We start from the raw sequence: 14,470 nt of genomic DNA, 5'->3' as shown, positions 1-14,470 counted from the left end.
CCCCTACCCCAATCACAACCCCAACCCCAACCCCCACCCTCACTCTCACCATACACCTACCCCTACCCCTTCCCCTAACCCTACCCTGACCCCAACTCCGACCCCTACCACTAAACCTAACCCTAACCCTAACCCTACCACTAACCCTACCCCTACCCCTACCCTCACCCAAAACCTCACCCTACCCTAACCCTAACGCTAACCCTAACCCTATAACTCTAACAACATTCGCAACCCTACCCCTAAAAATACACCTACCCCAAACCCTACCCCTAGGCCTACCACTAACCCTACCCCTGCCCCTACCCCTAACCTACCCCTAACCTTAACCCTAACCCTACACCTACTCCTACACCCAACCATAACCCTAAACATAACCCTACCCCTACCACTAACCCTACCCCAACCTACCCCTAACACTAACCTAAGCTAACCTAACTCAACCCCTACCAATACCCCTACCCCTACTGCAACACCATCCCCTACGCCTACCCCTATGCCTACCTTGACCCCAACCCCTACCCCTAACACCAACCCTAACCCTAACCCTGACCCTACCCCTAACCCCAAAACTAACCCTAACCCTAACACCAAACCTAACCCTAACCCTAACACGAACCCCAACCCCAACCCCAACCCTAACCCTAACCCCAACCCCAACTATAACCCTAACACCAACCATAACCTACTCCTACACCCAACCATAACCCTAAACATAACTCTACCCCACCACTAACCCTAACCCAACCTACCCCTAACACTAACCTAAGCTAACCTAACTCAACCCCTACCAATACCCCTACCCCTACTGCAACCCCATCTCCATCCCCTACGCCTACCCCTATGCCTACCACGACCCCAACCCCTACCCCTAACCCCAACCCCAACGCTACCCCTAAACCCAACCCCAAACCCTACCCCTACACCTACCCCTACCAAAACCCCAACCCCAACCCAACCCCAAACACAAACACAAACCTCACCCTCACCCTACCCCTAACCTCCACCTGACACTACCCCTGCCTTTACCCCTAACCTAACCCTAACCCTCTACTCCTACCCCTACACATTCCCCCACCCCTGCCCCTACCCCTATCCCTTCCAATAACCCTGCCACTGCCACTGCCCCTACCCCTAACCTACCCCTTCCGCTACCCCTACCCCTATTCCAAGCCCTACCCTTAACCCCAAACCCTACCCCTACTTTATTCCTACCCACACCCACACCCCAACCACAACCTCAACCTCAACCCCAAACCCAACCACAACCCTCACCCTCACTATCACCCTACACCTACCCCTACCCATTCCCCTACCCCCACCCCTTCCCCTAACTCTAACCTACCACTAACCCTACCCCTACACTAACCTACCACTACCCCTAATCCTAACGCTACCCCTACCCCTACCCCTAAGTCTACCCCTGCCCCTACCCCTAACCTAACCCTTCCCCTACCCCAATCACAACCCGTCACAACCCCAACCCTCCCCCTCCCCCTATACCTACTCCTACTCCTACCCCTTCCCCTAATCCTAACCCTAACCCTACCCCACCCCTACCCCTACCCCTGCCTCATCCCTAACCCCAACCCCTACGCCTACCCCTACGCCTACCCCGACCACATCCCCTACCCCTCACCCCAACCCCAACCCCTACCCTACAATTTGGCCTTCTTGGACCCTTTCAACCCTACTATTCTATGACTAATCTTACACATTCCCCTACACCTACCTCTACACCTACCATACCACTACCCCTGCCACTACCCCTAACCTAACCCTAACCCTACCCCTACATCTACCCCTACCGCTAATCTACCCCTAAGCCTAACGTAGCCTAACCTAACCCTACCCCAAACCCTACCCCAAACCCAACCCCAACGCTACCCCTAACCCCAACCCCATCCCTCACCCTCACCCTACCATCCACCTAACCCTACCCCTGCCTTTACCCCTAACCTAACCCTAACCCAATGAGACCCCTACCTTTACCCCTACTCCTAACCTACCCCTATCCCTAACCAAAGCTATCCTAACACTACCCTGACCCCGACCCCAACCCCTTCCCCCAACCCCAACCCCAAACCGAAACCCTACCCTAACCCTACCTCTAACTCTAACTCTACCCCCAACCCTACCCCTATACATAAACCTACCACTACCCCTACCCCTGCCCCTACCCCTAACCTAACCTAACCCTACCCCTGTCAAGGGCTCCTTGGAGGCCTCTCTCAGTCCAATCCAGTAGCCAAGTCCAGACACAGACAAAGGGTTTCTTTTCAAAGCTTTATTCTTCTTTTACAACTTAACAACTCCACCGGTAGCAACTAGATCTGAGCAGCAGAGTACCTATGCCCTAAGTTGAAACAGTTGGTCCCCGTTTGAAAGGGAATCACTGGCAGACCCCTGAACTTAAGGACTAGGGAGAGTCCCTCCCCTTTTCCCTTGGATCCTCTGGGCGCAGCCTTTGTTTGAGCGCCAACCGGGCACTGCGCCTCCTTTCCGCTCCCTCCATCTGGCGCTACTCTTTGCGTCTGCGTCGCGCATCCACCAAGTCTGCTATCTGTGCTTGGTCACTCCCTGGACTGCTAACTAAACTAGGAATGCTGGTGGGAGGAATCTCCGTCAGCTGTTGGTCCTGGGAAAGAGGAGCGCGCTCCTCTCCCAGGAGCGACTGCTCTTCCTCAGAATCAGAACTACTCTGGGATTCTATGGGCTCAGTGTCCACCCTGACAACCCCTACCCTAACCCTATCCTACCCCTAACTCTAACCTACCCCTACCATACCCTACCCCTACCCCTAACCATAACCGTAACCCTTCCTGGCCTGCAAGTTCAGGAAGTGGGCACTCACGCAAGCGGAGGCAAGCGGCATGGTGCCGGAGGGCCGCCCGCACATCACAGAGCACTTCTGGATGGAGCGCTTTGAGCACAGCTGGCATGGCAGCGCGTGGGCGCGCTGCTGGTGGGACGAGGGATCCTGGGACTACCTTCTGGGATTACCATGGTCCCCGACTAACTCGCCGAGGTCTACGGGGCGGTCTGGCAGTGGCGGGTCTGTGCGCAGGCTTCCCGGGTGCCGGAGGAAGGAGCGGGCATGCCGGGGGCGCCGCGGGGTGCCGGCAGTCCACTGGCACGGCTCAACCTCTATTGGGACATGCTCGACGCGTCCATGTTTGCGCTGCACGCGGAGTGGGAGTGCGTGTGGGAGGGCCGGCCACACTACCTGCGCGAGCCGGCGTACCCGCTGGAGAATTTCCGGGACCTGTGCATGCCATACATGCTGTTGGAGGTGTGCTGGCGGGCATACCATGGCGTGCTTGCGCTGCAGGGCTGCAAGCCATGGCTGCGGGGTGACGAGGCCACACAGGCATGCGTGCGCCTCGTTTGTCAGAGCCACGCCATGCAGTTGGGCATGATGCAGTGCGAGACAGCCGAGCACGCCATGTGGACATGCCCGGCGGCGCGGCAGCTGTGGCAGGCGATCGTGCAGGCACTGGACTGGCCAGCGCTGCTCACACAGTGGTGGGAGGACGTGGCGGCGGGGAGAGAGCTGCGGCCCGGCGGCCTGCGTGGGCCAAGGAAGCACGCCAGCAGGGCGGGGGAGTGCTGGGATGTGCCCTGGTCCACGGCCCGGCTCGTGAACCTCTTCGTCCTGCTCGTGCTTGTCTACTAACGCCACTGCAAGCTGGAGACGCGCAGGGAGAGTGACGCCGCTGGCTCGGTGAGGGTGGTTCTGGGCCAGCTGGCGGCACTGAGCCGGGCCAAGTGGGGACGCCTGCCCGCCGAGCACTGGCAGTGGCTCTGGCCATGGCGGGCCGGCGCCGCAGAGGCCACGCCGACGCCGCCCATCATGTGAGCAGAACGTGGGGGGCCAGGGCTGACGGGGTAGCACAGCCACCTGTGTGTATTAGTCCGACCCTAACCCCAACCCTATTAACCCTAACCCTAATCCAAACCAAACACCTCCCTAACACAACCCTAATCCTAACAAAACCTCCAACTCCAACCCTTACGCTAACCAAACCCTAAACCTAACCTTAACCCAAGCTAACCCTAATCCTAACCCTAAATCTAACCCTAACCCAGCCGCAATACTAATACTAACCCTAACCCTAACCTAACCCAACCATAATCCTAACTGTAACCATAACCCTAACCCTCACCTTAACCGAAACCTCACCCTGACCCTGACCCTAACCCAACCCCAAGCATAAGCCTAACCCAACCAATCCACAATCGTAATCCTAACACAACCACAATCCTAATCCTAACACAACACCAACCCTAACCGTAACCTTAACTGCAACCTAACCCTAACCTTAGCCCTAACCAAACCCTAACCCTTATTCTAATCCTAATCATAACCCTAACCCTAACCCAAACCTAAACCATACCCAATACTAACCCTAAACGAAACCCAACATTAACCCTAAACCAATCCTACCCTAATACTAACTCTAGCCCTAACCCTTACACTAACTCGAACCCTAACCTTGCCCCAACCCTAACCCTTCCCCTTATTTCATTAGCTGCAGCTAGTGCATAATGCACTAACCCAAATATGAGACACCCAAGTATGCTCACATATTTGTTGTTGTTCAGTCGTTCAGTCGTGTCCGACTCTTCGTGACCCCATGGACCAGAGCACGCCAGGCCTTCCTGTCCTGCGCTCTCTCCCGGAGCGTGCTCAAGTTCATATTCATTGCATCGGGGATGCTATCTAGCCATCTCATCCTCTGCCGTCCCCTTCTCCTTTTGCCTTCAGTCTTTCCCAGCATCAGGGTCTGACATTCCAGGTTCCTAAACAATATTGTTCTTTACAGCATCGGATTTTCTTTTCACCACCAGACACATCCACAGCTGAATGTCCTTTCGGCTTTGGCCCAGCCGCTTCACTCTTTCTGGCGCTACTTGGAAATGCCCTCTGCTCTTCCCCAGTAGTATATTGGACACCTTCCAACCTGAGGGGCTCATCTTCCGGCGTCATCTCTTTTAGCCTTGTGTTAAAAGAACACACTGACTGCCTATTGGATTTGTTGTTGTTTATTCGCTCAGTCGCTTCCGACTCTTCGTGACTTCATGGACCAGCCCATGCCAGAGCTTCCTGTCGGCTGTCGCCACCCCCAGCTTCCCCAAGGTTGAGTGCCTATTAGATACCACGCCACATATACGATTGAGATGAGTAACTTCTTCTCGCTCCATCCAGCTAAGTTGTTTCACAAACTTGAATGGGGGTATCTGAGATTCACTAGATCAAGACTGACTACAATGGCTTTAAGCACAGACCCTACTCAGTGATAGATTTGCAAATCTTTGCCAAGTGTTTAGGGCTTCAAGAATTAATGTCTGGGTAGTGGTCCCTGAAACTTCTCTCAAGCCAGACAACACAAAATGGTATTAAATATATATTTATTGCTCAGTCTAAGAGAATAACAAGCTTTAGCTAACAAACATCCCTAAATACACACAAGTTGTAATTACTAAAAGTACAATGACAGTAATAGCAAGCATATTTTCAAGAGAGTAAAACCTAGGCTCCTCTCAATCTAACAGTCAATGTCAAAGTGTCATATTTACCTAAATGCGAGGAATGGTGGGCGAAGCCAGCCTAAGCCAGCCTAGGATCTCTCTCCCCAATAAAATCCTAGTCTTTTTATAACCCCCACTCACCCCACTATTGCCATTGTTCTCAAAGTAACCAGGCCTGCCCCTGACACCTGCTAAGGAAATGTCCAAGGCAGGTTAAGTTGAACTGTCACAATTTTATTAAAGCACATCACAAGCATGGGAGAGACAGATGAAACTGTGTCTCCCCCAAATAAAAGAATCAGGATGTATTTATTCAGACTGAAAGTTGGAGAACAAAGAAAACACACCACACGTGCTCAGAAACCAATTAATACTCAGCAACAGTCTTATCAGCACAGCGTTCTTCTTCAGGGATGAGTTATTTTGGTGGATAGGGATTTCTTGCTTATAAGCAAGTTACTATTACCTTCTCATGGTCAGACACACGCACACTCCCATCAGGCCCCTCGCCTGAACCAAGCTACTTACAAGGCCTGGTCAGGCCCACCTTCACAATTCCCCCTTGAGCCTATCAGGCTCACCATCTATGCTTGTGTTGTTATCAGTTGTTCAGTCTTCTTTATCGCTCTTTTTTCACATTTCTCTTTGCATTCTATTGACCATATGGTGCAGTTCAGCTTTATGTATGGTTTTTGTAAGGAATTTCTTGGGGCAAAATAACTTGCATGAGTTGGTTCATGCTAGCCCAATTAGGATTTTAACCCCAATTAGGATTTAACAAGTCTTCTCAAAATTTCTGTGGCTTTTCTCTGATGTTTCAAAATTTGACCTGGTCTTTCAGTTTTTCTTGGGAGTCCTTAGGACGCCACCCCCCAGGATTTAGGTGACCTTTTTGGTCATTTTTTGATCAAGTCACTTGTAGACCGTGGGAATGCTGTAGACGTAATATACCTCGACTTCAGCAAAGCTTTCGACAAAGTGCCCCATGATCTCCTGATGAGCAAACAAGCTCAAAGTGGGCTAGATGGAACAACGATCCGGTGGACCCACCTATTAGTCACCACCCTGACCTTAAAGAAGGGCACAGCAAGGGCAGGGTGTGCCAGGAGCAATCCTGCAGAAATTGACCGCTCAGGAGCTGAGCCCTGGGGCTGGGGGAAGAGATGGTTCTGGAGAAACTTACTGTTCCTGCAACTCTGCTCCACTCTTGCAGGGAAGCCTTGAGTAAACCTCTGCCAGAACTCAGGACTAAACTCAATTTCAGAAAGGAGGTAAAAACTATAGTTCTACACTGATAAAGACTGATAGCTAGCAGGCATAGCTAGTGGGAAAATCAGCTTAGAAATGACAAGTGTAGGGTTAGCGTTCTTCTCAGCCTCAGCGTTAGCTTAGTTTAGGCTTTACAGTGCAGCTTTAAGCTAAAGTGTAGGTGAAGACCTCAGTTCAATTTAAAGGTTCAGCTCTTAGTTGAGTTTTTAAAACTAGTGTGTAAGTTTAGAAAAGAGCATGCTGAGACAGATTTAAAGCCACTCAGACCTTACCTAGTGTGGAGAAAGTGGATAGGGAGACATTTTTCTCCCTCATAATACTAGATCCCAGTGGGATCATCCCATGAAGCTGAATGGCAGGAGATTCAGGACAGGCAAAAGGAAGGACCTTTTAACACAGAACATATAGATGACCTGTGGAATTTGCTACCACAAGATGTCATGATGGCCACCAATTTGGATGGCTTTAAAGGGGATTAGACAAATTCCTAGGATAAGGCCATCAGTGGCTACTAGTCCTGATGGCTCTATGCTACCTCCAGTATCAAAGGTGGTATGCATATGTACACATACATACTGGGGAACATGGGTGGGAGGGTGCTACCCATGTGCTGGTTGTAGGTTTTCCATTGGGGCATCTGGTTGGCCTCCATGTGAACAGAATGCTGGACTAGATGGACCTTGGACTGATCCAGCACAACTCTTCTTATATTCTTAGTCCCAGAGTGCTTCAAACTGGCCACATCTTCACCAATCCCAGTCCACTCCCCTGGCAAAAATCCCCATTTCCCAGAAGCTCAACTGGTCAAAGTCCCCCTTTAATTTCCTGGAGTCTTGTGCACCCCCTTGTTTTTGAACAAGGCACAGCAAAAGTTGAGAGAAGCTAGTCAGAGGTATAAATTTAGGGTAAGCTTGCAAGGAAGTCCAGCTCTATGAGCACAAGGGGACCCCAGCTGATGGAGTGTGTAATAACAATCACATTATTAACAGCGCTCAAAGACTGCTGAGTTAGAATTCATCAACAGGTTTAATTCTATCCCCAAAGGCTTGAATTGGGATAATGGATTTTAACACAACATATTACTTGGCTTACCTAGTGCCAGGATTTTGGTTATCAGCAACAGCAGCACCGTAAATGATGTGATAATGTGATTGCCACCATCAGTACTTTCTGCACTGAATTCCCTTCTGACCTCTCTGTATACAGCTCTCCCCACTCTCACACACAGACACGTGTGCTGTATAAAAACCCTGAAGTTTTCCATGATGCTCCATGCATCTGATGAAATGGACTATAGTCTGCAGAGGTTTCTGCCAGACTAAATGTGTTAGTTTTGGAACTGCCACAAGACTCTTTGTAGATTCCCAGGATGCGAGTAGAGTCACCATACCAATAGCATGTGAAGAAAATGTGCATCCTTGACAGTTTGGGTTTTTTTCTATAGATTCCTGTGATTCTGGGCTTGTTCTGGTTAGATGCTGCTGCAATCCATGAATGTAGTTCTAAAACCCACATCTGAGGGAAACACTGCACGTTATCCTGCCAGTGCCACCACAAGTGACAGAGCAGTGTGTGGGTTGTCCCACCACCAAGCCACTTGGTGGCTTGCATTACACCTCTGGCTTGTCTTTCCCTGGACAGGCCAAAGTGCCCATTGCGGATGTAACCTTCTGCTTAGCCACTCCTGCTGGAAGGAGGAGCCAAGCGGGAGCATAGGGAGGGGCCGCAGCTCAGTGGCAGAGCTCCTGCTTTGCATGTAAAAGGTCTCTAATCCAATCCTCAGCAGCATCTCCAGGCAGAGATGATAAAGAACCCTGCCTGAAACTCTGGAGAGCCATTTACTGCCTGTCAGTGTAAAGAATACTGGGCTAGATGGACTCAATCTGACTCAGTCTAAGGCAGCATGTTCCTCTACTCCTAATTGAGCCCCATGCACTGGCATGCTGCCTGTCACCGTGATAGTCAGCATGTGTGAACCGGGCTGCTGACCACAACATTTCAGACAATCAACTGGAGTCCCACCGGGAAAGATAAACAGATAAATTTAGGCTGCTCTAAGAGTTGTGATCGTCTAGGATGCACCGCAAGCCACCATGCTCAAGCAGGGAAAAGCATCAGAGATACAAAATCTAGGTGTGATTCTCGTAGCAGCCACTGTACATCCATGGTGGTGATGCTGCTGCTAGGCACATCCTCTCTGAACGTTACCATCAACATAATATTCATGGTGGCTTCGCTACTTTCCAGAATGCCACCATGGAGACAACCCTACTTCTGTTTTTTGAATGTCCTGCTGAGTAAGCTAAGAATTTCGGATAGGAAAGCCACACAGATTGTAGCTCAGAAGTGCAGCCGGCCTCTTCTCTTCTACATGGAGCAAGATTGTTGCTCAACACTCAGACAAGAAATATACCCAGAACTTGAACAGAGAGACTAATAATGGTTTAATTCACTGTGGCACTGGGTGAGTACATGGGAACAACACGCATGAGCTGGTGCAGTAATATGTCAGGATGGGGGTGCAAACAGGTAGAGACTGCATGCAGAAGGTGGATCTGTCTGTGCTGGACAGGGCTTAGCCACTGAGCAAAAAAGCTCACAGAAGGAAACACGAAGCTCCCTTTCCAGGCGTCCAAGGAACAGGTGTTACTTCCCATAAAACTTCTTGTTCAAGAGAAAAATTAGGAGGTTAACGTTCACTTTTGCACGGTCAAACAACTTCATGACAGCCACACCTTCATACTGTAGCTGCAACAGATCCTGCCGAGAGAGAGAGAGAGAGCCTGAATTCTCAGCCAAGGCTCTACCAAGAACAAAGGAAAAGAGTGTGCCAGCTGAACTGAGGCTTCCCAAAGTGGTGTCAGATCTTTACCCTTCTACCTCTTCCAATCCTGCTCTTAACTCAGATCTAGCAGATTCCTTTGGGTGGGGTTGAGGCAGGGGCTAGCAGGCAAGGACCTCTTCTAGGCCACGAGACCCACTATTGTGTTGGGTCTATGTAGTCCCACTATGTAATCACTGCATTTTTTGTAGGCCATAACCCACCCCACCAGTCCTTGGGTTAAAGGTTCTACACAACGTTTCTTGCAGTTTTTTGCCAAGACACATTTAAAGGTATAGCTCTAAAATTAGTACCAGGTTGGCATATGGGGTTGTAACTTTCACACTTCTTGTTCAATTTGGACCCCAAAATGACACATATACAGACTGTGATTTCTATATGGTAAAGGAAATTAAAAGGCATTAACTGTGGCATATAAAAATGAAAAGTGTCTTTATGCTTTCTTTGGGAAAGCCTTCATCATCAAAAGCTACTGACACCCGATATAAGATGTCCTATATAGCATTGCCCCAGGGTGCATTTAAATCAGACAGAAAAGGTCAATTTAAATCACTGATTTAAATCAATTTTCTCATATATTTCTGGAACAATGGTGCCTTACCACTACACCATGTGAATTTACAACAAAACAGAGCATTTTGTTTCATTCTTACAAGCAGTCTTTGCAACTCTTTGTCTCACTGTATATATTTTTTCAAGCATTCCTTTTTAATATAGGGCCTTTCTTATGAACAGAACCCATCACAGTTTGCAGTCAACAGCACAATCCTATACATGTCTCCTCAGAAATGAGTTCCATTGAGTTCAATGGGGCAAGTGGTCATATGGGGCAGCCTTAGTATGGGAATACAGGCAGATGGACAATGGACAAGTTTGTCTTCTACTTCTCTTTCCAGTGTTGCTCTTTTCTACTCTGTCTTGGACCACCCTTGCCCTCACAAAAAACAAAGTAGAAAACAAAAATGAAATGCCAATGACGGATAGGTCAAAGCAAAGTTTGATAGTTACTGGGCAAACCAGAACAGTTTATTTTCATCAGGTGAAAATGAAATGCCTTCAGTGCCCATAGAAAAGCAGAATTTAACTCATTTTATCTGGTAAAGGCATTGATTGAGTTTAGATACGGAGGGAGCAGTCCTATGGCTGCTAGACGGCCATCGCATATCTGGTTTTCCAGGAACTGACCTTGGAGCCCGTGCTCCGAGGTCGGTACCTGGAGAGCTGACCTCCCCCCACTTCCGCACTGCCCTGTGAGCACAAAGTGGCACAGAAGGGGCGTTCTGGGGCGGGGAGGGCAGAAACGCCTGTCCAACATGTCATACAGCAGCCTCCTCCCCCGCTCAGCCCTCCCATGGCTAGACAGCCACAATCAGCTGTCTAGCCAAAAATGCAGGGCAGGAGAAGCACGGAGGGAACGATCCCCTCCATGCTTCCCCTGCCCCGCTTTGGATAGGTGGTCGCCTCCGCGTTTGGAGGCTGCCGCCTGTCTGAATAGGGCTGTGCCCTTAGTGTACGTCCTACATGCTTATAGACAGATTATGTAATGTTATATACAGTTATTAAGAGGAACTTAGTTTTTATGTTGTTAAAAAAATAAAACCCAATTAATTTTTTAAAAATCTATTTTTTCTACAGAAAAACAATATAGCAGGGTGGATAAAGAAACAGAAATGGAAAGCCCAGAACTTACAAGAAGCAAGAGCTGGTAATTAGGCAGTACAAAGCCATTTTCATGAGATGAAAAACTAAAACAAATCTGACTGAATTTTCTACGTGTGTGTGTGTGTGTGTGGCAGAGCCATTAATGAATATTTATGAGACTGTAGGTGTAGGCTTCGCATGTTCATGAGGAGACCTAACTGTAAGTCTGTTATTTTTATAAGTAAGAGAGAAATTTCTCATTTTATTAAAAAACCAAAACATGATTTCAATTTAAAAATCCAATTTAAATCAAAGGATGTTTTTTAAAGAAAAAAACAACACATAGATTTTATCCACCCTGCATTTTTTGAGTGCTAACAACAAGAGCACAGAAAAAGGAAAACTATCTAGCTGTTATAATGCAGCACATGATGAACACTTTTCCACTGTTGGCCATAGCTGGCGTTTGAAAGACAAGGTGGCTGACACCACCCTGCTCCAGATTTATTTATTACATTTATATCCCAAACTTCTGATGTTCAAAGAGGGGCAATAACTTTTAAGAACCCACCCATTAAGACACATGTCATATGCAAACATTCTGGCATATTTAAACACATCTGCCTTTGGTTAGTTTAGTTTTCAGCCTTTCAGTCAAGACCTGCAGTTTATTGACAGTATTTTTTAATCTGACTCAAAGCTTTCTACTTCCTCATCTAGATCTTTTGTAAGAGCCCATTGGATGCCTCATCTGATTTTAAATCTAACAGCTAAGTTCTTCTCACGTTTGTCTGGCTCACTTTGCAGAAGATGTGTTCTATTATTTCCACAGATAGTAGTCTTCTTTTGAAAAAGTTGTGCCTTTAATTTAGATAAGCCCGGAATCAAATTAGGGTTAAAGTGACTGCCCTATGAAGCTGTTTAGGAGAAGAACATGTAATGATGGTTTTCATTCAACATTAACATCCTCCCTACACCCTGCACAGATCCCTGAGCCTCCCCTGCCAAGATGATACCACCTAAGTAAAAACAATGCAAGGGTAGAGGGCAAAGTCATCACACCTAAACAGGGATATGGTAGAGTTGGAAGAGGTGCTGAAAATGGCAACACAAATGATCAAGGGACTGGAGCAACTCCCCTGTGAGGATAGCTGACAACATCTGGGACTGTTTAGCTTAGGAAAGGGGTGAATAAGGGAAGACGTGATAGAGGTATTCAAAATTATGAATGGTGTGGAGAAAGTGGGTGGGGAGAAACTTTTCTCTCTCTGAGAATACTAGAACCCGGGGTCTGGAATATTTTTATTTATTTATTTATTTATTTCATTTCTATACCACCCAATAGCCGAAGCTCTCTGGGCGGTTCACAAAAATTAAAACCAAACAACACACAATAAAACAATTTAAAATATATAGAACATTAAAACTTATAGTTATTATAAGTTATAAATAACTTATAATAATATAACTTATAATAATATAAATATATTATAATATTTATAATAATATAAATATTATAAATAACTATAAGTTATTCTATAAAACTTATAGAATAACTTATAGAATCATAGAATAGTAGGGTTGGAAGGAGCCTACAAAGCCATCGACTCCAACCCCCTGCTCAATGCAGGAATCCAAGTCAGAGCATCCCTGACAGATGGCTGTCCAGCCTCCTCTTGAATGCCTCCAGTGTGGGAGAGCCCGCCACCTCCCTAGGTATATAAAAGGGGATTACACAAATTCATGGTGATAAAGCTATATCAATGGCTACTAGTCCTGATGGCTATATGCCACCTCCAGGATCAGAGGCAGTATGTGCACCAGTTGCTGGGGAAACCAGGCAGGACGGTGCCCTTGGGCTCATGTTGGCCACTGTGTGCACAGAAAGCTGGAATAGATGGACCCCGTCTGATTTAGCCGGGCTCTTCTCACGTTCTTATAACAACATCTAGATTCATACCTGATAATGTAGCATGAATGTCTCCATCTGAACACCCATGAACTTTGCTTTCACCTCAAAATCTCCAACTTCTTCCGTTGGACCAATTTCAAATATCACGTTTTTAAATCTATACAATTTGGGGATAAGAATAGACATTTGTTAATGTGCAAACTCTAGGGGTAATGGAATACCAGAACGGAAGATGGAGGTACAAAGTGAAGATGGAGGTCCAAGTTGCAACGGAGAAATGCTGGCTTGCCAGAGATGGCAGCCAAACTCTAGTTCGCCACCAGAAGTTGCCCTTATCTATTATTGTTAACCATTATCTGTCCAGATAGGCTAAGCTGGATCAAAGACTTTGCAGTAGTACTTGGATGACTCCAGATGATCACCTCCAGGTGATGCTGAGGCTTCTCATTGGTTCCATGGCATTTATGCTATGGAGTTCTGCAGGGTTCCATCTTGTTTTCCATGTTTTTCACCATGGGATGTAGAGTGAGGTCTACATCAATATGCATATGACACTGAATCAATATGCATATATGCAAATCAATATGCAATATGCAAATCAATATGCATATGACACTGAACTCTGTTTTTCCCTTAAATCTGACTTAGTTGAGGCAGTATAAATGTTGAACCAATGTCTGGGTTCAATAATAAATCAGGATGACAGCCAACCAAGTGAAGACCAAAGTGCTGTTGGTGGGTGGTTCATTTGTCCTTCAACTATTCTGGCTGGGTTGCATTTCTTTCATAGTTTAGGAGTGTTCACTGATCCAGCTTTGTTGCTTGAAGCCCAGATGGCCACAATGGCATGGAATGCTTCCCACCAGCTCCACCTGGTGCACCAGCTGTGACCCCTTCTTGACAGAGATAGCCTTGCCACAATTAATAGGATCACAGAATCAGAGCTGGGAGGGACCTCAAAGGGAGAGAAAATCCACTGCTACAGCATCCCTGACCGGACTTCCTTTCCAACAGCTTCCTTCCTGGAGCAGAGGCCTTAACCAATGCAGCTTCCATCCCCTTGAGAAGAACAGAAATGTACTGGTAAAGTCAGAATCTCTGTTCTTCTCAGGTGTTCTATGTACAGGACATTTTTCTCTTTTTAACGTGTAGGATTATTCCAACATTTATTTATTACATTTCTATCTTGTCCTTCCTCCAAGGAACATAGGGTACCACATGGGATATCTGAAATAATAGTGCTGATGTATGTTATGTGTGCCTGTGTGTACATA

The 14,470-nt window shown here is 47.5% G+C and overlaps 1 protein-coding gene across 3 annotated transcripts in view; it reads right to left on the bottom strand.

Moving 5' to 3' along the window:
- Positions 1-5,395: 5,395 nt before the first annotated feature.
- IQGAP1 (IQ motif containing GTPase activating protein 1) overlaps positions 5,396-14,470 on the bottom strand; it is a 190,814-nt gene continuing 181,739 nt past the window's right edge. For all 3 annotated transcript variants that reach the window (XM_084817840.1, XM_084817841.1, XM_084817842.1), the window contains 2 exons: positions 13,245-13,353; positions 5,396-9,561 (listed from right to left, as the gene is read on the bottom strand). In XM_084817840.1, the coding sequence (XP_084673966.1) occupies positions 9,448-9,561; positions 13,245-13,353 (223 nt within the window). In that variant the 3' untranslated portion in view covers positions 5,396-9,447. The remainder of the gene's footprint in view (positions 9,562-13,244; positions 13,354-14,470) is intronic.

This window comes from Heloderma suspectum, chromosome 11 (genome assembly GCF_057233095.1).
Source record: "Heloderma suspectum isolate Gila_16-S chromosome 11, 16-S_ref, whole genome shotgun sequence".
Lineage (NCBI taxonomy): Eukaryota > Metazoa > Chordata > Lepidosauria > Squamata > Helodermatidae > Heloderma > Heloderma suspectum.
This window is presented reverse-complemented; position numbering and strand designations above follow the sequence as displayed.